The sequence below is a fragment of the Mobula birostris genome, chromosome 7 (genome assembly GCF_030028105.1).
Source record: "Mobula birostris isolate sMobBir1 chromosome 7, sMobBir1.hap1, whole genome shotgun sequence".
NCBI lineage: Eukaryota > Metazoa > Chordata > Chondrichthyes > Myliobatiformes > Myliobatidae > Mobula > Mobula birostris.
In genome coordinates, this window is record NC_092376.1 from 170,520,695 (window position 1) to 170,545,783 (window position 25,089).

At 41.5% G+C, this 25,089-nt stretch overlaps 2 protein-coding genes across 2 annotated transcripts in view; one reads left to right on the forward strand and one right to left on the reverse strand.

The window, feature by feature from the left end:
• Positions 1-25,089, reverse strand: part of LOC140200569 (uncharacterized) — a 556,670-nt gene that overhangs the window by 380,778 nt on the left and 150,803 nt on the right. The window lies entirely within an intron of this gene.
• LOC140200568 (uncharacterized) overlaps positions 1-25,089 on the forward strand; it is an 85,248-nt gene that overhangs the window by 54,779 nt on the left and 5,380 nt on the right. Inside the window, exons 10-13 of the mRNA XM_072264081.1 lie at positions 3,400-3,738; positions 5,275-5,544; positions 21,434-21,541; positions 23,926-24,023. Coding sequence (XP_072120182.1) covers positions 3,400-3,738; positions 5,275-5,544; positions 21,434-21,541; positions 23,926-24,023 — 815 coding nt within the window. The remainder of the gene's footprint in view (positions 1-3,399; positions 3,739-5,274; positions 5,545-21,433; positions 21,542-23,925; positions 24,024-25,089) is intronic.

Genomic DNA, 25,089 nt, shown 5'->3' on the forward strand with positions numbered 1-25,089 from the left:
CTATACAGAGTGTTAGGAAGATTCAGCTTTCAAGAAAAGTTTATTGAAGTAATTCAGACTCTATATGACAGCCCTACAGCTCGAATTAAGATAACTGGGGACCTCTCTGACTCCTTTATTTTAGAGAGAGGCACTAGACAGGGATGCCCAATTTCTCCTCTCCTTTTTGCGCTATATATTGAACTGCTTGCCCAACTAATAAGTCAGAGCGAAATCGTAAAAGATATCAAGGTGGCAGGGATTGAACAGAAAGTGGCGTTATTCGCAGATGATGTTTTAGTCTATCTGAGTGAACCAGAAAAATCATTTATAGGATTGTTTACACTGTTGGATGACTTTGGGAAAATATCAGGTTATAAAATAAATGTAAAGAAAACGCAGGTTATGTCCCTAAATTATACACCATCCAAAAAATTGTAGGATACATATGATCTTAAGTGGGAAGCTAAATCATTAAAATATTTAGGAATAACCCTGCCGAAGGATTTTTCAACGCTATCACAGGTAAATTATGGGCCATTAATCTCAGAGATAAAAGCAGATATGCATAGATGGAATCTTATCCCCTTTTTAAATTTAAATTGAAGGATAAATACTATAAAAATGAATATTCTTCCTCGGTTACTGTATCTTTTCCGTACTTTACCTGTGGAGGTGGATGATAATCAATTCAGGGAATGGGACAAATGGATTTCCCACTTCATTTGGCAAGGAAAGAAACCTAGAATTCGATATAACACCTTACAGTTAGGGAAGGAAGGAGGAGGTATGGTTCTTCCTTGCTTGAGAAATTATTTTTATGCCTCACAGATAACCTCTCTGTTATATTGGTGTAATAGGGAATATAAGGCTAGATGGAAGGAAATAGAATTTGGATTGGTTGACAGTTTTCCTCTACAGGCCTCAATAGCTGACAAAGGATTGATGGCCCAATTGGAAAGGTCGTAAAACAGTTGGATAAATCTTACATTATAAGTATGGCAGAAGGTGGTTATTTCATGTGGAATCAATAACATGTTAAAACACTTCAGATGGTGTGCATATGATACCGAATTCCTTCCCAACAGAGGGTATGATACCGAATTCCTTCCCAACAGAGGAGATAAAAGATTTGAACTATGGATAAAGAGAGGTCTTACAACTTACCTCTCATTTATAGATAAAAGAGTATTACAAAGTTTCCAAATCCTGCAGGACAAACATGGCCTAGAACACAATGACTTTTTTAGGTACCTTCAAGTACGAAACTATGTTAACCAGAGTTGTAGATATACAGACCTATCAGCAGTAGAATTAGAATTTTCCAAGATTCTGAATTCGGCTTGCAGTTCAATACCTAGTAAATCAGTTTTTCGATTATATAATGCACTCTCCCATATTAAAAATGTAAACACATTGTATATTAAAGAGAAGTGGGAGAAAGAAGCGGGGTTGGTACTTTCAGAGGAGGCTTGGGGGGAAATCTGCAGCTTTCAGTGGTCTTTGACTAACTCTTTGACTTGGAGAGAACATTGTTGGAAAAATATTATAAGATACTTCAAGACCCCATATCAGGAAAAATATAAAGATACAAGCGTGACGTGTTGGAGAAGGTGCGGCTCCAAGGAGGCAAATCATTTCCATATTTTCTGGGATTGCCCTAAATTAAGTTCATATTGGAAAGGTATTCATAGAACATTAGTTAAGGTACTTAAGACCCAGATACCTCTGAACTTTGAGACACTCTATTTGGGGCATGTATTGTTTCTCGAACAGAAGAAAGATATAAAGTTGCTGCAGGCCCTTTTCGCAGCAAGTAAGAAATCAATCACTGGAAAGTGGCTAAATCCAATACCACCTATGTTAGAAGATTGGCACGAAATTGCCTTGGAAATATTTAAAATGGAAAAGATGACTTACTCCCTAAGAATTCAAAAAGAAAAATTTTATCAAATCTGGAATAAATGGATTGAATATATAACCCCAAAGTGAGCAGACTTTAGATGACTCTCCTAATGATTTAAACTGCTCTTCTCATCAACACAGTAATATTGCTAATGTAAGCACCCCTGGTCTAAATGTTTACTGTTTTTGTTTTCCTTTGGAAAATAGAGAATTAACACAAGTAAAGGAAAAGATTTGGGAAAGGGATAAAAAATGATAAAATTAAGTAAATAAGTACATAGGGATTAGATAATTATGTTTGGGGGCAGGAGCAAGCATGAACAAGTTAGGATATAAACACCTACAATGGTTGTTACATAGGTTTACATATAACATTTTGGACCAGAAGAAATGGTCCAGAAGAGATATATGGAAATATTATTAATGCACTATTATTACTATTTTTCTTAACAACTAATACTATTACTTAGCCTAATAGATTAGAATTTCAACTGTACATAATTATCTATTTAAGTGTCTAATTTCTTTTTATATCATCTTAATGTGTACTTAAGAATGTATAAATAATTATAGTTTTATACATATAAAAAATGGTAAAGGTTATACATGTGAAAAAAGTACATGATACTTGTGAATTCCTTATCCAAATAAAAATAAAAAAAAATAAAAAAAATCAATTAGTGGTAGTGCTACGGTTGAAAATGCCTTGTTAATGAGAAAGGTCAGAGGAGAATGAGCAGACTGGTTCAAGCTGAGAGTAAGGCACAGTAACTCAGAGAGATGAGTGTTACAAGAGAAGTGTGCAGAAGAGCATCTCTGAACAGAAGCACATTGGAACTTGAAGTGGATGGGCTACAGCAGCAGAAGACCATGAACGTACACTCAGTGGCCTCTTTATTATTTACAGGAGTTACTGGATAAAGTGGTCCTTATGTGTAAAGTGGTGACACTGAGATTGATGGAGCCACCCATCAATCATTTCAGTTCCCCTGTAGGAGTCAAAGTGAATAAAACCCATCCATGGATGTCAGCAAATAGTCTTCTAGTCTGTAATGAAACAAGGAACTGCAAACTAATTAAAAGTATAGATACAGGTATAACACAGTTCAACTGTTAGCTGTGTTGAGACCCTCTCAGGTCACTTATTATCTCCAGTTCAACAGTGTCTCTTTGCTGGCTCTGTGTTTGGGGAAGATCGGAATCTCAGTTGGCACCCGGTGCATTCCAGCTCCACATCCACTTCCCTGTCTCAGCCATCCTAGAAGTGGGTATTTGTCCCAGTGGAAACCTGAAACATCCATATCTCTGCATCTATATCTCAATCAATCAATCAATAAATAAATAGATAGATATATAACATGATTAAACTATTGGCTGTAATAATCTTATGGAATCTCTGGCATGAGTCACTTCTAGAAGTATTCTAAATGTTTCTCATTTAAAGGGAAACCTGAAACATCCATATCTTTGCATCTGTGATAATCTAATTCTTTGATCCTTGTCCCTTTCTTGCAGATTTACACAATAAGATGTACAGAGTTTATCGAGCAGACATAGATCACAGTGAACTCAAGCTGATTTGTGAAACTTATTCTGAGTTACATGAAACCAAATGGACTTGGAAGTCACATTTCCAGAACCGGGTGATGGAAATAGCTACTTCCTACAGATCTCAGCCTATCAATGTCAGTGGGAGGAGCTACTTCGAGAACCGACTGAGAACTACAGAGGAAAGTCTGAATGACAGGAATTTCGACGTGAGGATTGTTCCTGTGCAGTTTGAAGATGCCGGAGTTTACACATGTTCTCTGCATTCACATCAATATGTGACCATTGGTTTAATCACAGTTGAAGGTAGGAGACGGAATGCTGCTGTTGTTTTTAATTATACATCACTGGGAGAGAGTGTGCAGTTTGCAAACATACCCAGTTACTTCCCTAGTTTGAAGAGTTCCTTTTTACCCCAAAACTTTTGCTAAAACATATTTGCATCTTGCTGAATACTAAAACACAGAATGTGATATGTCACTGGGAGAGAGTGAGCAGTTTACGTACAAAATGCAATTCAGCACAGGTTTCTCCAGTTAATTCGCTTGTTTGAAAAGTTGTTTTTCACTCCAAAACTTCTGCTAAAGTTTATTTGCATCTTACTAAACTGTATAACTGCCCTAAACCAAAAGAATCTAGCAACAACACACATCAAAGTTGCTGGTGAATGCAGCAGGCCAGGCAGCATCTCTAGGAAGAGGTACAGTCGACGTTTCGGTCTGGAACATCGACTGCACCTCTTCCTAGAGATGCTGCCTGGCCTGCTACGTTCACCAGCAACTTTGATGTGTGTTGCTTGAATTTCCAGCATCTGCAGAATTCCTCGTGTTTAAGAATCTAGCAACATTTTGAAATATGCTTTTCACTTAATTTGCTTTTAAATCTTTTTTCTTTATTCCTTTTCTAATGTGGTGAAACTTGTTTCCCACAGCCGCAAATGAGACTGTCGCAAAAAATTAATATTTCCTCATTACTTTAAAAAAAAACTATTAAAATACTCTGAAGTCATGTCCGGAATCCTTCCTCTCGCCAAATGTTACAGATTGATGTTTGAAGCCTTTTTCAAGGTTTAAAGGTGAATAAGAATGAGAATCAGGTTTAGTATCACCGATATACGTTGTGAAATTTCTTGTTATTTGGTATAAGTACTTTGCAATATGTGATAATAAAAACATCTCAAATTACAGTTTATAAAGATAAATACATTTGAAGATATTAGGTTAAATTAGATGAGTAGTATAAAAAGAGAAAACAAAAGTGGTGAGGTAATGTTTATGGGTTCAATGTCCATTCTGAAATCTGTTGGCAGAGGAAAGAAGCTATTCCTAATAGATTAATACGTGCCTTCAGGCTCCTGTACCTTGACCCTGATCATAGCAATGAGAAGAAGGTTTGTCCTGGGAGATCGAGTTGACTAATGATACATGTTGCCTTTCTGAGGCATCGCTCCTTGAAGATGTCCTGGTGCCCGTGATAGGGCTGACTGAGTTTGCATCATTCTGCAGCTTATTGTGATCCTGTGCAGGGCTCCACCCCAACCCCTCCCCCAAACCAGATAGTGATGCAGCCGTGTGATTCAGGAATTTTACAAGTAAGATTCATTCATCTCTTGTAGAGTGGGAGTGTTGTGCACAGGGTCATTGTGTTCAGGGGCTATTCATTATACAATGTGTTCAAAACTGATGTAAAAGACTCCACAAGCACAAGTTGTGCAATAACATGTTGCACACTTATAGTGCCAGTGATCATGTGGATTATTTTTAAAGACTACAGTAAAAAGCAACACATTTGAGTTGAAACTTTGACCATTGTTTAAAATCCAGTGATTTGTTGTTTCCACAGTCACAGCTGAACCACCCGATGCAGTGACTGAGGGAGACATCGTTACCCTGACCTGCTCTGTGTCTGAGGTCAGTGAATCAATGAGTCTGGTTTGGATCAACAGGGATGGTGAAACTGTGAATGAGAAAATATTCATGGAACAGAAGAATGAAGGTGACTCTTTGCAGCTGATTATTCCAACAGACGATAAAATCCAAAGAAAATGGACGTGTGTATTGTTTCATCAAAACAGACCCAAGGTTTTTATTTCATATTATCTTCAGGTGAACAGTAAGTGACTTCATTTTGAGTCTTTGAAATCTCTTTTTTCAAATCATAGACATATCTGTGATATCTCAGGGTCTATCACATGCCTGTAACATTAATTACGTGGTAGGTAGACCAGGTCTCAGATGGGATCACTGTTGGATGGTTGACTATTGAGCAAAAGCTGCCCTGGTACATAGAAAGCTATCATAAATATAATCACTAATGTCCGTCCTTTCTGAGTGTGACCTCTGAGATATGACAAGTGATCCGTGTTTCCCAGGGTGTCACAGTGAACTTTTATTGTTAGTGGACAGTGTTATACGGTGAAGTAGGTAATGGAGGATCTTTGTCTTGTTGTTGGACTGGACCATCCTTTCAAAAGGTAGCACCAAGGCAGACTCAGCAAAATCCTCAGCAATGATTAGCTTCCTTAGTTACATTTACATCCAAATATGGAATGAAATGTGTCATTTTTGACAACGAACAGCACGGCTTGAGGATGTGCTGGAGGCAGCCCACAAATGTCGCTATATATCTTACGACTGTAAGACATAGGAGCAGAATTAGGCCATTTGGCCCATCAAGTCCACTCCACCATTCAATCATGGCTGATCCTTTTATTTCTCCTCCTCAACCTCATTTCCCAGCCTTCTCCCCATAACTTTTGATGCCATGTCCAATCAAGAATGTAGCAATCTCTGCCTTAACTACACCCAACAACCTGGCCTCAATAGCTGCACGTAGCAATACCTTCCACAAATTCATCACCCTCTAGCTAAAGAAATATCTCTGCATCTCTGTTTTGAATGGATGCCCCTCTATTCTGAGGCTGTGCTTTCTTGTCCTAGACTCTCCCACTATGGGAAACATCCTTTCCATATCTACTCTGTCTAGGCCTTTCAACATTCAAAAGGTTACAATAAGATTCCCCCTCATCCTTCTAAATTCCAGTGACTACACACCCAGGATCATCAAACATTTCTCGTATGATAACCCTTTCATTCCTGGAATCATCCTTGTGAAACTCCTCTGGACCCTCTCCAAGGCCAGCACACCTCATCGAAGATGAGGAGCTCAAAACTGGACACAATACTCAAGGTGAGGCCTCACCAGTGCTTTATAAAGCCTCAGCATCACAGTCCTATTCTCCTATTCTAGACCTCTTGAAATGAATGCTAATGTTAGACATAGAATACTACAGCACAGTACAGGCCCTTCGGCCCACAATGTTGTGCCGACCCTCAAACCCTGCCTCCCATATAAGCCCCCAACTTAAATTCCTCCATATACCTGTCTAGTAGTCTCTTAAACTTCACTAGTGTATCTGCCTCCACCACTGACTCAGGCAGTGCATTCCACGCACCAACCACTCTCTGAGTAAAAAACGTTCCTCTAATATCCCCCTTGAACTTCCCACCCCTTACCTTAAAACCATGTCCTCTTGTATTGAGCAGTGGTGCCCTGGGGAAGAGGTGCTGGCTATCCACTCTATCTATTCCTCTTATTATCTTGTACACCTCTATCATGTCTCCTCTCATCCTCCTTCTCTCCAAAGAGTAAAGCCCTAGCTCCCTTAATCTCTGATCATAATGCATACTTTCTAAACCAGGCAGCATCCTGGTAAGTCTCCTCTGTACCCTTTCCAATGCTTCTACATCCTTCCGATAGTCAGGTGACCAGAACTGGACACAGTACTCCAAGTGTGGCCTAACCAGAGTTTTATAGAGCTGCATCATTACATCGCGACTCTTAAACTCTATCCATCGACTTATGAAAGCTAACACCCCATAAGCTTTCTTAACTACCCTATCCACCTGTGAGGCAACTTTCAGGGAGCTGTGGACATGTTCCCCCAGATCCCTCTGCTCCTCCACACTACCAAGTATCCTACCATTTACATTGTACTCTGCCTTGGAGTTTGTCCTTCCAAAATGTACCACCTCACACTTCTCCGGGTTGAACTCCATCTGCCACTTCTCAGCCCACTTCTGCATCCTATCAGTGTCTCTCTGCAATCTTTGACATTCCACTACACTATCTACAACACTACCAAACTTTGTGTCGTCTGCAAAGTTGCCAACCCAACCTTCTACCCCCACATCCAGGTCGTTAATAAAAATCATGAAAAGTAGAGGTCCCAGAACAAATCCTTGTCAGACACCACTAGTCACAATCCTCCAATCTGAATGTACTCCCTCCACCACCACCCTCTGCCTTCTGCAGGCAAGCCAATTCTGAATCCACCTGGCCAAACTTCCCTGGATCCCATGCATTCTAACTTTCTGAATAAGCCTACCGTGTGGAACCTTGTCAAATGCCTTACTGAAATCCATGTAGATCACATCCACTACACTACCCTCATCTATATGCCTGGTCACCTCCTCAAAGAACTCTATCAGGCTTGTTAGACATGATCTGCCCTTCACAAAGCCACGCTGGCTGTCCCTGATCAGACCATGATTCTCTACATGCCCATAGCTCCTATCTGTAAGAATCTTTTCCAACAACTTTCCCACCACAGACATAAGGCTTACTGGACTATAATTACCCAGACTATCCCTACTACCTTTTTTGAACAAGGGGACAACATTCGCCTCCCTCCAGTCCTCTGGTACCATTCCCGTGGACAACGAGGACATAAAGATCCTAGCCAGAGGCTCAGCAATCTCTTCTCTCGCCTCGTGGAGCAGCCTGCGGAATATTCCGTCAGGTCCCGGGGACTTATTTGTCCTAATGTATTTTAACAACTCCAACGCCTCCTCTCCCTTAATATCAACATGCTTCAGAACATCAACCTCACTCATATTGTCCTCACCATCATCAAGTTCCCTCTCATTGGTAAATACCGAAGAGAAGTATTCATTGAGGTCCTCGCTCACTTCCACAGCCTCCAGGCACATCTTCCCACCTTTATCTCTAATCGGTCCTACCTTCACTCCTGTCATCCTTTTTTTCTTCACATAATTGAAGAATGCCTTGGGGTTTTCCTTTACCCTACTCGCCAAGGCCTTCTCATGCCCCCTTCTTGCTCTTCTCAGCTCCTTCTTAAGCTCCTTTCTTTCTTCCCTATATTCCTCAATAGACCCATCTGATCCTTGCTTCCTAAACCTCATGTATGCTGCCTTCTTCCACCTGACTAGATTTTCCATCTCACTTGTCACCCATGGTTCCTTCACCCTACCATTCTTTATCTTCCTCACCGGGACAAATTTATCCCTTAAATCCTGCAAGAGATCTCTAAACATCGACCCCATATCCATAGTACATTTCCCTGCAAAAACATCATTCCAATTCACACCTGCAAGTTCTAGCCTTATAGCCTCATAATTTGCTTTTCCCCAATTAAAAATTTTCCTGTCCTCTCTGATTCTATCCTTTTCCATGATAATGCTAAAGGCCAGGAAGTGGTAGTCACTGTCCCCCAGATGCTCACCCACTGAGAGATCTGTGACCTGACCCGGTTCATTACCTAGTACTATATCTAGTATGGCATTCCCCCTGGTCGGCCTGTCCACATACTGTGACCGGAATCCGTCCTGGACACGTTTAACAAACTCTGCCCCGTCTAAACCCTTGGACCTAATCAGGTGCCAATCAATATTAGGGAAGTTAAAATCACCCATGATAACAACCCTGTTATTTTTGCACCTTTCCAAAATCTGCCTCCCAGTCTCCCAAAGTACTATATGGTGATATACATGTAATTTGATAATTAGTTTACTTTGAACACTCAATATTAAACTCTTGGGTGTCTCCGGCCAGTGGCCACTCAAGGTGGAGAAAGTTGAAAGCCCACCCTTCACAACGAGCCCCATCCTTAACCAAATTACCTCAGCCAGTTGAAAGGCCCCTTTACAGCACAAGCAATTCAGCTGTCTCTCTAGTCTGAAAATGTAGGCAGAAAGTTTCTCCTAAGTCCAGTGACTGTAATGTGTCTGTCTTGTTCAATGCAATCGACTCAGTTGTTTTCTTTGGTTGAGCATCCAGTATCTGGTCCACATGACGACTTCATATCTGATCTCCATCATACACTGTGTGAAGCAATGGTCCAGTTCTTGTAGCTACCCTACCGAGTATCTACTTGTCTTCTCGGTAATCACGCCCTAGGACTTCCTGTTCTACTTCAAAGCTCCTTGCTGATTCACCTGGTAACTGGTTGAACTGTTTAGTGGAAGATGTGCTAATTGTCAGCATTGCCATGTTGTTTGGTACCCTTGATCTCTGTGTCATAAGAGTGGGCTGTTAGCAACAGTGCCCAACGTTGTACCCAGGTAGGAATCATCACTGGAATTCTTTTCCTGTATTTTGAAAATGGACACAAGGTGCTGGTGATCTGCCACTAGCGTAATTTTTTGTCCATAGAGGTAGTGGTAGAACTTGTTTATTCCCCATACTAGACTAAGGGCCTCTTCGTTGATCTATGTGTAGTTGTGTTCTGTGCTCATCTGGATGCAAACACGATCGGACATTCAGATCCATCTTTCATAATGTGTGACAAAACGGCCCCCATGCCATAAGGGGACACAACGCACACTAGTCTGATGGACAGGGATGGGTCATAATGGGTAAGAAATTCAACTGATTTCATGAGTCTCTTTGTTTCCTCGAATGCTTTCATATCTTTCTGCCCATTCCCACTTTGCTCCTGTCTGTAACAGTGCGTTTAATGGATGCAGCACTGTAGCAATGTTTGGGAGAAATCGGAGGTAGTGGTCTGCAAGGCCCAAGTTTGAGCTGAGTAATGGCACATTTTCCTGCTTGGGTGCTTGTAGCACTGCTTCAATCTTTTCTTGTGACTTATGTAAGCCATGCTTGTCAGTGACATGTTCACAATATGAGGTTTCATTCTTCAAAACAAAAACTCACATTTCTCTCTCTGCGCGCAAGCCGTACTCACTCAGCTTGGAAAGCACTTTACAAAGGTTCTGTAGATGCTCTTCGCCATTTTTGCCAATCATGATGATGTCATTAAGGTAACATTGTGTTCCTGGGATATCTTGGAGCACTTGGTCCATTGCTCTTTGCCAAATTGCTGGAGCTGATGTGATGCCAAAGATGAGACAATTATACTGGAACAGTCCCTTGTGACTGTTGATTGTGAGGAAATTCCTGCTTGACTCCTCAATCTCTATTTGCAGATAGGCTTGTGACAAGTCAATCCTTGAAAACCTCTCCATGCCTGCAAAAGATGCAAAAATGTCTTCCATTCGTGGCAAGGGATACTGCACGGTATGCAGCCCTCGGCTGAACCTTACTTTGAAATCTGCACTTACGGGAACGGCTCTGGCCTTTCCCTTTCTAGATCTCTGGGACAATGGGTACAGCTCAATCAATCCACTCAACCATGGAGAGAATTCCAGCTGCCTCCAAGCTCTGAAGTTCAGCATCCACTTTAGGGATGTATTGCGTAAGGCACTGGATGTGCTGTATGGGATCTTGGTGTTGCTGCTTCATCCAGTTCAGCTCTGGCCTTTATGCCTTTGAGTTTACCAAACCCCTTCTCAAACACCTTCTCATTAGCATTAATCAGTTGTGCCAGTCTCTGGTCAGTGCAACCATTTGGGTGCAGTTGCCTGTTGATGCCACGCAGAGAGTTTTGATTGAGTACCAGTCTAGTTGGATTTTTCTCTACCATTCACATCTGAAAAGCATTGGCCCTCCACTTGTCAATACGTGAAGCTCTAATTGCTGTGTTTGGCCTCCATAAACCATGTTCACTTTCAATTTGCCTTTGGGAGATACTTCTTTGCCTGTGTAGCTTTTGAACATCACTGAGGTCTTCTCTAATGGTATCTTAGAAAACAGTCTGTTGTAGTCAGCCTCTGGAATTATAGACAAAGCCGGCCCTACATCCAGCTCCATTTTCAGTTTTACGGCAGACATGTCTATTGTGATCCATATGATTTTGTGATCTGCTTCAGACATTACCTTGGCCTGCTCTGTGTCTGAGGTCAGTGAATCAATGACCTGGATCAAGTTCAGGTTTGCATTTATTGTAACTAGCATGCATACATAGGGTATCACTGCTATAAAAACACCCTTTTTCTTAATGTCTATACATTCAAGCCTGTCAGTCTGCTGTAAGTCATCCCCACAATTACCAAGGTCTTTTTCCCTTGGCAGCTCTGGTGAATACTGAAGCAAAGTATTCATTTAGTACCTCTGCTACCTCCTCTGACTCCATGCACATGTTTCCACTGTCACACCTGACTGGTCCTGTTCTCACACGGCTTGCCCTCTTGCTCTTCACATACTTGTAGAATGCCTTGGGGTTTTACTTAATCCTGCTTGCCAAGGCCTTCTCATGGCCCCTTCTAGCTCTCCTAATTTCATTCTAAAGCTCCTTCCCAGCAACCCTGTATTTTTCTAGAGCTCTATCAGTACCTGTTTTCTTGAACCTATTGTAAAATTTTCTTTTCTTCTCAACTCGATTTTCTACATCCTTTGTACATCATGGTTCCTTTACCTTACCATTCTTTCCCTGCCTCAAAGGAACATACCTATGCAGAATGCCATGCAAGTGTTCTTTGCCATGCATTTCCCTGAGAACATCTGCTCCCAATTTATGCCCCAATATTTTCCCCTACCCCAACTAAATGTTTTACCAAATTGTCTGCTCCTATCCCTCTCCATCGCTGTGGTAAAGGAGATAGAGTTGTGATTACTACTTTCAAAATGCTCTCCCATCGAGTGATCTGACGCCTGACCAGGTTCATTTCCCAATACCAGACCAAGTACAGCCTCTCCTCTAATTGGCTTATATATATATTGCATCAGGAAACCTTCCTGAACACATCTAACAAACTTCACCCATCTAAACTCTCGCTCTAAGGAGATGCCAGTCAATATTAGGAAAGTTAAAATCTCCCATCACAACATTACTATTATTGCACCTTCCCAGAATATGCCTCCCTATCTGCTCCTCGATATCTTTGTTACTATTGGGTGGTCTAAAAAAAACGCCCAGTAGAATTATTGCTCCTTCCTTTTTCTGACTTCCACCCACACTGACTCAGTAGATAATCCCTCCATGACTTCCTCCCTTTCTGCAGCTGTGACACTAATTGATTGACTGTATTTATTTCTTATGTCCTTCACATACATAAAGAGTAAAAATATTTACGTTACATCTCTGTCAAAATGTAATCATAATAACTTAAATAATTTATAATAAATAGAACAGTTAACGTAACATAGAAATACACTCAAATCAGTCTGATAGCCTGGTGAAAGAAGCTGTCCCGGAGCCTGTTGGTCCTGGCTTTTATGCTGTGGTACTGTTTTCCAGATGGTAGCAGCTGAAATAGATTGTGGTTGGGTCCCCAATGATCCTACGAGCTCTTTTTACACACCTGTCTTTGTAAATGTCCTGAATCATGGGAAGTTCACAACTACAGATGCACTGGGCTGTCTGCTCCACTCTCTCCAGAATCCAGCGATTAAGGGAGGTACAGTTCCCATACCAGGCAATGATGCAGCCAGTCAGGATGCTCTAAATTGTGCCCCTGTGGAAAGTTCTTAGATTTGGAGGCCCATACCAAATTTCCTCAACCGTCCAAAGTGAAAGAGGCACTGTTGTGTCTTTATCACCACACAGCTAGTGTGTACAGACTATGTGATGTCCTTACATGTGGATGCCAAGGAACTTAAAGCTGCTTACCCTCTCAACCCCAGATCCATCGATGTCACTAGGGGTTAGCCCATCCCCAATCCTCCTTTAATCTACAACCAGCTCCTTCGTTTTTGTGACATTGAGGGAGAGATTGTTTTCTTGACACCATTGTGTCAGAGAGATAACTTCTTCCCTGTAGGCCACCTTGTTATTGTTTGAGATTAGCCCAATCAATGCAGTTTTGTTGGCAAATTTAATAGATTAGAGCTGCGGGAGGTGACACAGTCATGGGTTTACAGGAAGTAAAGGAGGAGACTTAGTACACAGCCCTGAGGGTCTCCTGTGTTGAGAGTCAGAGGGTTGGAGGTGAGGGAGCCCATTCTTACCACCTGCCGGCGATCTGACAGGAAGTCCAGGATCCAGTTGCACAAGGCATGGTCAAGGCCAAGGTCTCTGAGCTTCTTGGCGAGCCTGGATGGAATTATGGTGTTGAATGCTGAATTGTAGTCCAAGAATGGCATTCTCACATAAGCATCCTTCTTCTCTAGATGTGTAGAGACGGTATGTAGAGCAGTGGCTGTTGCGTCGTCTGTCGATCCGTGATGTCCGTAGGTGAATTGTAGGGGGCTCAGTTTGGGTGGAAGCAAGCTGCAGATGTAATCCTTGACTAGTTTCTCAAAGTGTTTGTTTATTATTGACGTGAGTGCGACAGGATGTCAGTTGTTCAGGCATGTTACCTTGGTCTTTTTTTGGTACAGGGACAATGGTAGATAACTTGAAGCAGGAGGGCAGTCTACACTGGGAGAAGGAGACACTCCCTGATTAGCAATGAGCAGGACTGTGCGATTGGAAATATGAATGATGTGTATTGATTTGAGTACACTGTCCAGGGCAGTCACAATAACTTCACTAAAGGCCACTACAAATGGGAAAATGTGTGCCTTCACTGTGTCTGACCACACACCTTTGCTCCAGTAATACCAGCCGTCCACTCATACATCAGCTGTAAGGAATCCTCAAGCACCTGTGATCCACATCAGGATGAGTGAAATTCAAATATAAAGCAAACATGTACCATTAAAAGAATTGGCCAAAATATAACTGGAGAGGCAGATTGCTTTGGGAATGATCGAAACTTTTATCTCATCAACTTACTAACTTGATTCCATGTAAAGTCAGATCAGAATTTAATTAGAATGAGTATTATCATCTCTGAATAGTATAAAGTTTGTTGCTTTATTGCAATACAGTGCAATATATAAAATAGTCTGTAAGTTACAATGAGGAATCCTATGAAATTAATAAGTAATGCAAAAAAGAGCAAAATAGAGAGTTGATGTTCATGGATTTATGGACTGTTCAGAAATCTGATGGCAGAGAGGAAGAAGCTGGTTCCAAAACATTGACTGTGTGTCTTCAGGCTCCTGAAGCTCCTCCGTGACATGAGTAATGAGAAGAGGGCACGTCCTGGATGGTGAGGTTCCTGAATAATGGATGCTGTCTCCTTGAGGCATGACTTTTGAAGATGTACTCTGGTCGAGAGACGAATGCTCATGATGGAGCTGGCTAAGTCATCAACCCTCGGCAGTTTTAAGGATTCTGTGCATTGGTTCCCCATACCAGATAATGATAAAACCAGTCAAAATGCTCTCCATGGTACATTTTGTAGCAACTTTCTGGACTCTTTGATGCCTGGGTTCAGGATATCTTAACTGACCTGCAGAGAAATTTGCAGTGGTTTGAGGGGGATTGGGGGGTAATAATTCCAGCTGCTATGGCCCAAGTGGGTATCAACAACATAGGCAGAATGAGGAAAGAAATTCTGCTGAGGGAATTTGAACAACTAGGGACTCAAACAAAAAGCAGAGGCAAAAAGGTGGTAATCTCTGGATTACCACTTAAACCACGTGCAAATTGGCACCGGGTTAAGAAGTTTAGAGAGTTAAATATATGGCTCAAGGATTGGTGTGGAAGAAGTGCATTTGAATTCATGGGAAACTGGCACCATTATTGGGGAAAAAGGGAGCTGCTCCATTGGGACGGACTCCACCTGAACCATGATGGAACCTGCATCCTGGCGAATCGCATACCTAGAGTTGTAAATAGCACGGGGGTGGGTTCAACAGATTGGAAAAGTATGGATAGAGTAAAAGAGAAAAGTCTAGATAAAGATGAAGTAATAGCAAAAGCTTAAAAAAATGAGAAATGTAAGTGTGGAGTGCAGAAAAGTCAAGTGCCTAAGAGACAAAGATTACTAAATTTTCAAGGCTCAATGAGTGTAAGGATGCTGTATCTGAATGCCAGTAGTATTCATAACATGATCAGTGAACCTGTGGCACAAATCATTATCAAGCACTATAATTTAGTGGCCATTACAGAAACATGGCTGCAGGGTGGAGAAGACTGGAAATCAAGTATTCAAGGATATCCGGTAATACCAAAGGAAAGGGAGGCGGGGTAGCACTTTTAGTTAAGGATGGAATCAGGGCGATAGTGAGAGATGTTTTAAGATCTAAGTAACAGAATGTTGAATCCATCTGGGTAGAGATTAGGAATAGGAAAGGGAAAAAAATGCAAGGTTAACTTGCAGTTTGAGTTGGTGGTGAGGAAGGCAAATGCCATGTTAGCATTCATTTCTAGAGGTCTAGAATACAAGAGCAACGATGTGATGCTGAAGCTTTATAAGGCACTGCTGATGCCTCACCTTGAGTATTGGGAACAGTTTTGGGCTTTTCATCTTCGAAAAGATGTGCTGGCATTGGAGAGGGTCCAGAGGAGGTTCACAAGGATATTTCCAGGAATGAAAGGGTTATCATACAAGGAGGGTTTGATGGCTCTGGGTCTGTACTCTCTGAAAATCAGAGGATAGTGGGGATATCATTGAAACCTTTCAAATGTGGAAAGGATATTTCCCATGGTGAGAGAGTCTAGGACAAGAGGGCACTGCCTCAGGATAGAGGGGTGCCCTTTCAAAACAGAGATGCAGAGAAATTTCTTTAGCCAAAGAGTGGTGAATTTATGGAATCTGTTGCCACATGCAGCTGTGGAGGCCAGATCATTGGGTGTATTTAAGGTAGCGATTTATAGGTTATTGATTGGACATGGCATCAAAGGTTACGGGGAGAAGGCCAGGAACTGGGGTTGAGGAAGAGATGAAAAAAAAAGGATCAACCATGATTGAATGGTGGAGCAGACTCAATGGGCCAGATGGCCTAATTTTGCTCATATATCTTATGTTCTTATGGCCCAAGATCACTGGTGGGAGTTGTCTATCGGTCACCAAATAATAACAGTGCAGTGGCACAGGCATGTAACAGAAATATCTGAGGCGTGTAAGAATGGGACAGCAGTTATCAAGGGGGACTTTTTATTTGCATATAGTTTGGGTGAATCAAGTTGGTCAAGGCAGTCTTGAGGAGGACCTCATCGATTTCATATGTGATAGCTTTCTTGAACAGCATGTTACTGAACCTACAAGGGAACATGCTATCTTGGGTCTGGTCCTGCGCAATGAAACAGGTAAAGTTAGCAATCTTGTTGTTAGGGATCCTCTTGCTAAGAGTCATCACAGTATGATTGTGTTCCTCATACAACTGGAGGGTAGAATAGTTCGAACTAAAACCAGTGTATTCCGACTAAATGAAGGAGACTTCAATGGGATGAGGGAAGAGTTGGATAGGATAGACTGGGAATACAGGCTATATGTTGGGACAGTTGAGGAACAGTGGAAGACTTTCTAAGAGATTTTTCACAGTTCTAGTTAAAAGCAAGGACAGTAAGGGTGGGAAGAGCCTGTCTTGGATAACTAAGGAAATAATGGAAGGCAACAAACTAAAAGCTTGTGTGTACAAAGTTGCTCAGAATAGTAGGAAACTGGAATATTGGGAAAACTTTTAAAAAGCACAAAAGAACCACTAAAAGCGAGCAATAAATAAAGGGAAGATAGATTAGGAAAATAAATTAGCACAATATATAAATCCAGATAGTGAGAGTTTTTATAATTATATATAAGCAGAAAAGGGTGGTCAAATTGAACGTATTTCCCTTGGAGGACAAGAAGGGGGAATTGATATTGAGTAAAGAGGAAATAGCCGAGGTGTTGAATGACTATTTTCTGTTGGTTTTCACGGTGGAGGACATGGATAACATGCCAAAGGGACATGATATGGATGTGATGGGAGGAGAGGACATCGATGCAATAGCTATCACTAAAGAGGTAGTGCTGAGCAAACTTATGGGCCTAAAGATAGACAAGTCCCCTGGTCCTGATTGAATGCATCCCAGGGTACTGAAAGAAATGGCAGAGGTTATAGTTGAGGTCAGTGCTGGGCCTGCAACTGTTCACAATAAACATTAACAATCTAAGAGGGGAGACCATGTGTAGAGTATCACGTTTGCTGATGACACTAAATTGAGTGGAAAAGCAAATTGTGCAGAGGATACAGAGAGTCTGCAGAGAGATCGAGATAGGTTAAATGAGTGGGCAAGGGTCTGGCAGATGGAGTACAATGTAGGTAAATGCCGGATCATCCACTTTGGATGGAAAAATGGAGGAGCAGATTATTAAATGGTAAAAGATTGCAGCTTGTTGCCATGCAGAAGGAATTTGGAGTGTTTGTGCATGAATTGCAAAAGATTAATTTGCAGGTGTAGCAGGCTATCATGAAAGGAAATGTGAAGATGTTGGCCTTCATTGCTAGAGGGATTGAATTTAAGAGCAGGGAGGTACTGCATGCAGTTCTGGTCTCCTTACTTGCGGAAGGATACACTGGCTTTGGAGGCGGTGCAGAGGAAGTTCACTAGATTGTTTCCAGGTATGAGGGGGTTAGACTATGAGGAGAGATTGAGTTGCTTGGGACTGTACTCACTGGAATTCAGAAGGATGAGAGAAGATCTTATGGAAACACATAAAATTATGAAAGGGTTAGATAAGATAGAGGCAGGAAAGTTGTGTCCACTGCTGGGTGAGACTAGAACTAGGGGACATAGCCTCAAGATTCAAGTGAATAAATTTAGGGCAGAGATGAGGAGGAGCTACTTTTCCCAAAGAGTGGTGAATCTGTGGAATTCTCTGCCCAATGAAGCAGTGGAGACTACTTCAGTAAATATATTTATAGCAAGGTTGGATAGATTTTTGCTCAGTAGGGGAATTAAGAGTTATGGGGAAAGGGCAGCGAGATGGAAATGAGTCCCATGGTCAGATCAGCCATGATCTTATCGAATGGTAGAGCAGGTTCAGCGGCTGGATAGCCTACTCCTGCTCCTATTTCTTACGTTCTTATGTTTCTATGTTATGACATACCAACTGGGGAATATGGCAGATGTAGTGTGTTTGTAATATACCTCAGGCACATAGAACTCCCTGTGTAAGAAAACAACTTGCCTCATGAATTTTCTTTAAACATTCATCCCAATTGCCCTCTGACCATGACTCTTAAAATAATATTCTTGAGCATTTAACACTTCCAATTTAGGAGAACAACTATTGTTCTCTACTCCATCTATACCTTTAAAAATTTTAAATACTTCAGTCAAATTACTCCTTCAGTCTCAAGTGCTCTAAGGAAACTAATCCAGGTCTTCTCATAGTGAATACATTCTTATCCAGGAAACATCCTGGTGACTCTCTTCTGCCTCCTCTCCAAAGCCTTCTCATCCTTAGGCACAACATCCTTGCTGTGTGTTCCATATACATTGGTAAGGAAGCCTTTAGAAATGAGTGTTTCACAGTCTCTATGAGAATTCTCTGGAATACGTTTGATGTTGAACCATGACCTTTGTTGGTCTGGTACTCAGGTTTCCCCATTCTCTGACGTATCTGCAACCTGCTGCTGTCAGGTGTTGAGGTGTCCTTTAGATGCTGGAGCCATAATGCATGAGTAGATGGGCAGGTGTGAGGTATTGAAACACTGATCAACCCTGAAGAAATCTGTGCACAAACGCATCAAAACGATTTCACTGAAATTGTAATGGAACTGAATGTCCCAGCGACACTGATCTCAATGGGTGCTAGTTATATGTACAGTGCAGACTGAGTAATTGGATAGAGAGAAAAACACTGCAGATGCTGGAAATCTGAAATAAACACAGTAGTAACTGGAAATAATCAGCAGTTTAGATTGCATCTGTGGAAAGAGAAACACAGCTGATGTTTCCAGTTGAAGAGGCTTTGATAGAATCAATATACAACCCGGAACTTTAATGCAGTTTCTCATTCGACAGATGGTGTCTGAACTGCTGAGTGTTTTCAACAGATGCAGTTTTAATGTTCCTGTTTGGATGGGTTGAAATTCTAGACCAACAATTATGCTGATGTGTACAAGAGAATGACAGCATTCCATTATTCAGCCATTATTCCAGTATAAACTCTGACTATGAAGGGCATTCATCATTTGTACAGTTGTAAGATTCACTGCTCAATCAGATCATTTCCTGGTCAATCCATAAGAGCATAAGACATAGGAGCAGAATTTGGCCCTTCAGTCCATCTTGTATGCTCTGCCATTCCATCATGGCTTCTCCTGGTTTCCACTCAACCCCATACACATGCCTTCTCACCATATCCATTGATGTCCTGACTGATCAGGAAACAATCGACTTCCACCATAAATATACACACAAACTTGGTCTCCACTGCAGTCTGTGGCAGAGCATTCCACAAATCCACTACTCTCTTGCCAAAAAATTCTCCTTACCTCTGTTCTAAAAGGTCACACCTCAATTTTGAGGTTGTTCCCTTTAGTTCTGGATACCCCCACCATTGGAAGCATCCTCGCCACATGCACCACATCTAGTCCTTTCAACACTTGGTAGGTTTCAATGAGATCTGCATGCAGTCTTCTGAATTCCAGCGAATACAGGCCAAAGCTTCCAAACTCTCCTCATGTGTTAATCTCTTCATTCCTAGAATCATCCTCATGAAACTCCTCCGGACTCTGTTCAATAACAACACATCTTTTCTGAGATACGGGGCCCAAAGTGCAGCCTGACTAATGTCTTATAAAGCCTCAATATTATCTCCTTGTTTTTATATTCTATTCCCCTTGAAATAAATGCCAACACTGCATTTGCCTTTTTTACCACAGACTATGGGAGTCTTGGACGAGGACTCTTAAGTCTCTCTGCACCTCTGATGTTTGAATTTTCTCCCCATTTAGATAATAGTCTGAACTATTGTTCCTTTTACCAAAATGCATTATCATACATTTCCCAACACTGTATTCCATCTGCCTCTTTTTTGCCCATTCTTCCAATTTGTCTAAATCCTACAATGTCTGCAATCGCATCATTTCCACAGCACTACGTACCCCTCCAGCTACCTTCGTATCATCTGCAAACTTTTCCACAAAGCTATCAATTCCGTTATCTAAATCATTGAAAAACAGTGTGAAAAGTAGCGGTCCTAATATTGACCCCCTGAGGACCACTGGTCACAGACAGCCAACTAGAAAAGGCCCCTTTATTCCCAGTCACTGCTTCCTGCCTTTCAGCCATTCCTCTATCCATGCTACACACACAGAATGCTGGTAGAACACAGCAGGCCAGGCAGCAGATGTACAGAGACAGTACAGTAGTCACTGTACCTCTTCCTAGAGATGTTGCCTGGCCTGCTGTGTTCTACCAGCATTTTGTGTGTGTTGGTTGAATTTGCAGCATCTGCAGATTTTCTCGTGGTTGCCTCTATCCATGCCAGTAACTTCCCTGTAATGCCATGGGATTTTATCTTGTTAAGCAGCCTCATGTGTGGCACCTTATCAAATGCCTTCTGAAAATCCAAGAAATAAAATCCACTGGCTCTCCTTTGTCCATCCTGCTTGCTACTTCCTCGAAGAACTCTAACACATTTCCCAGGCAAGATTTCCCTTGACAGAAACCATGCTGATTTTTACTTATTTTATCATTAGTGTCCAAGTACCTTGAAACCTCGTCCTTAATAATAGACTCCAACAGTTTCCCAACCACTGAGGATAGGCTAACTGGCCTGTAATTTCCCTTCTTTTGCCTTCCTCCTTTCTTAAAGAGTGGAGTGGCACTTACTCCATTCTGCACACATTTCTGGCTAGAACTCTAACCCTATGTGATTTGTTTCCTTTCTCTAACTGCTGGTACTAAGGAGAGTTTTAGCTCTCCAAGCTTTCTGAGTGATGTCAGTTAACTTGAATGAGTAATTAAATTCACAACCTTTGGTCTCTGTAGGCTCATAGTAAATTACGTCACAGTATTACAGCCAGGATATTGGAAAAGCGTAAAAATGATAATTTATGAATAAATGTGACATCTGTGATTATTCTCTGACAGATGATTTCGCTTCAGAATACATCATTCTTGTTATTACCAGGAGTCTGGTACTTCTCATTTTCATGATTCTGACGGTGGTGTTCTGTCAACGAATGTATAAGATTTCAGGTAAGGTGCATGAAGAGGTTATTAATACAGAACATGATTCAGAGAACTACCAAAGACAATTTAGTCATGACAGAGGAACAGATCGGAATGAAGGGAGTGTTGCCTTTTTTATAAGAGAGGAAATAACCACAGTGCTTAGAGAGGATATTCTGGTATATCATCCAATGAGTCTCTTTGAGTAGAATTTATAAATCAGAGGTGGATGGTCATCATTTTGCAGCAAGTTTACAGACACTTCCCATCCCAACCTCCAATCGTCCATGGGAACTTGAGGAGCTGGTGTGTAAAGAAATTGCATGCAGTTGTGGCAATTGTGAGAACTAGTAGTTCTTGTGGGAGGTTTCAGTTCTCTCTGTAATGACTGGGCCACCCAGAGTGCAGATTGTCTGGATGGAGCCAAATTTGTGTGGTGTATCCAAGACAGCTTCCTCACCCAATCTATAAAAGAACACACTTGAGAAGGAAAACTACTGAACCTCCTTCTTCGAAACAAGCTAGGCCAGGTAACTGAAGTGGCTGTTGGGGAAGACTTTGGGTCATGTGACCATAAATCTATTATTTTAAAATTGTTATGGGGAAAGATAGAGCAGGTCAATCAGATAAAGTCTTCAACTGGGGCAAGGCCCACTGTGAGGGCATTAGGCAGGATCTAGCTGGAGTGGACTGACTGACTATTCAAAATCAAAGGAAAAATTGGTAAGTGGAGGGCTTTTATGCAGCCTCCATCAGTCAAGGTCGAACACGGATGTTGCATCTCAGCTGTCGAGATATGCAAGTCTGGACTGTAGAACATGGAGAGCAAGCTGTTGCCAATTCGGCAAGCTCCCCCTCTTCATGCATCTGATGCAACCAAAGGAGCAGCAGAGACTGATATAGTTTGTCACCAGCAATGTTTGCAGGAGCTCCCAGTCAGCATTGAACGCAACAGCATTGGCAGGCAGGTTGGGAGGTTTTTAACAACGTTGTATCAAGGGTCATATCTTCTGGCAGCATCTTCCTGTCAGGTTGAGGAGTAGATGTATCAAGTTCAAGGAACTCTAGCTGAAAGAGATAATGGTTAGGAAAAAGAAATGAGGTGCACATTGAGATAAGACAGCTAGGTACAAATTAATCCCTTGATGGATAGAAAATGTTTAAGAGAAGGCTTAATAAGGAAAGCAGGAGGCCAAAAAAAGGGATTTGAGTGGATTGGCAGGTAATGTTAACAATAATCCCAGGAGATTCTTCAATTATATTAACAGTAAAATGGTGTCTACAGAGGGAAACGGTCCTCGTAAAGATCATCAGGGTATCCTACATGTGGAGCTGGAGAAGATTGTGGACACTTTCATTTTCTATTTTCTCCTCAGTGTTGATGTACGAGAATGTCACGGATGCGAAAGAAATGAAGGTTTTAAGCAGTGAAATCTTGGATCTTATGCATGTTCTGAGGAAGGAAGTATTTGCAGCATTGCAGTGCATTATGGTGGCAAATCTCCAGGGCTTGAACAAGTGCAGCCCTGGTCTTTATGGGAGGCCAGGGAAGAAACTGTGGAGGCCCCTGTTAAGATATTTGCTTCAATGTAGCTGCAGGCAACATTCCAGAAGACAAGAGGGTGGTTAATATTGTTCCATTGCTTAAAAAGTGTAACAAGTCAGGTCAGGGATCTACAGGCACCTGAGCTGGACTGGATTTGTCAGTTTATTTCTGGAAGGAATTCTGAGTGACAAGATCCACCATCACTTGGATAGTCAATGCCCAATCAGCATAGTTTTGTGAATGGGAAGTCATGTCAGAGAGGTATGCAGCCTTCAAAGAGGTAACTAAGGGGAGAGATGAAGGGAGGACACTAGATATTCTCTACTGGTGATACCTTTGACAAATTCATGCATGGCATCCTTCTTTAGAAGTTTAGATTACAGGCGATTCAGTGGAAGCTAGCGAGTTGGATTCTGAATTGGCTTGATGATAGGAAATAGAGGGTGATGACTGCTGGTTGATTTTTCCACTGGACACTTGTGTCTAGTGTGGCCCAGGTATCAGTGTTGGGGCCTCTTCTGTTCATTAGTTATGCAACTGTTTTGGATGTGAATGTGTAAGTAGCAAGTTTGCTGATGTTAATATATTAGGTGATATTGTTAATAATGAAGCAGGTTACAAGCATTAGAAATAGAGTGTGATCAATTAAGAAGATGGGCAGAGGAATAACAAATGGTCTTCAACTTGGATAAGTATGAGGAGTGGTGTTTTGGACATTCAAACCAGGGTAGGACCTATAACATGAATGACAGGACATTGAAGAATGTTGTGAAGAGATGGGGACCTTGGTGCACAAATGCAAAATTCACCATTAAATGTAGGAGGTTAAATGGAAAACTGACTGAGGTGCCCTCTCTCTGAACAGGTTTGAGAAAACCAAGGCTGACACCTCCAAATTCAAATGGAAACAGAGAAAATGAGTCTTACTGTCTGTCAAATCTTCAGGAAATCCAGCAAATCAAGGTAACTCTGAGACAAAAGGTATCAGAGAAATTTTACAAAATTTGTATCCCAGTTGTTCATGGTAATTTTGACTCTTCCATTTGTAATTTAAAATTATCCTTCAAACACGAACAATTTGGAAAGGAAGAGACAGCAGATGATGGAACGAAGAGAAAAAAAAACAAACTTCTGGAGGAGCTCAGAATGTAGAATTAACTCTGAGTAAGAAATTGTTTGGAGAACTGTAGAAACCACAGGTGGGCGTGACATAGGAATCCCAGAACACCCATCAACATTATGTCTTTATTCAGATAAACATCCTACATCATCTAAACCTCCAAGATCTTTTTTTTATTTTAATGATCAAATTTCTTCACAGATATTAGATAGATAGATACTTTGTTGATCCCAAAGGAAATTGTAGTGTCACAGTAGCATTACAAGTATGCAGATACACAACTATTAGAAGAGAAGTAGGAAGGATTAAAAAATAAGTTACCTCAAACAGTCTAACAGGAGGAGATTATCCAATCCCCAGCTATAGGCTGACTTATTTTAGAGCCTAATGACCAAGGGTAAGAATGACCTCATATAGTGCTCTTTGGAGCAGCTCAGTTGTCTTCATCTATTACTAAAAGTGCTCCTCTGTTCAGCCAAGGTGACATGCAGAGGGTGAGAAACATTGTCCAGAATTTCCAGGATTTTCCATAGGGTCCTGTGTTCTACCACAGCCTCCAGTGTGTCCAGTTTGACTCCTATAAGAGAAGCAGCATTTCTAATCAGTTTATTGAGCCTATTGACATCTCCTGTGCTGATGCCATTGTCCCAGCACACTACCACATAGAAGATTCTACTCAGTTAATCAGGAACATACCCAAGTTAATCATACTTTGTAATCAAAAACACACCAAAGCGGATAGATAGGCATGATAGCGTAGTTGTTGGCACAACACTTTACAGTACCAGTGACCCAGGTTCAATTACCACAGCTGCCTGTATGGATTTTGTACGTTCTTCTAACTGTGTGGGTTTCCTCCGGGTGCCCTGGTTTCCTCCCACAGTCCAAAGACATGCCAGTTAGTAGGTT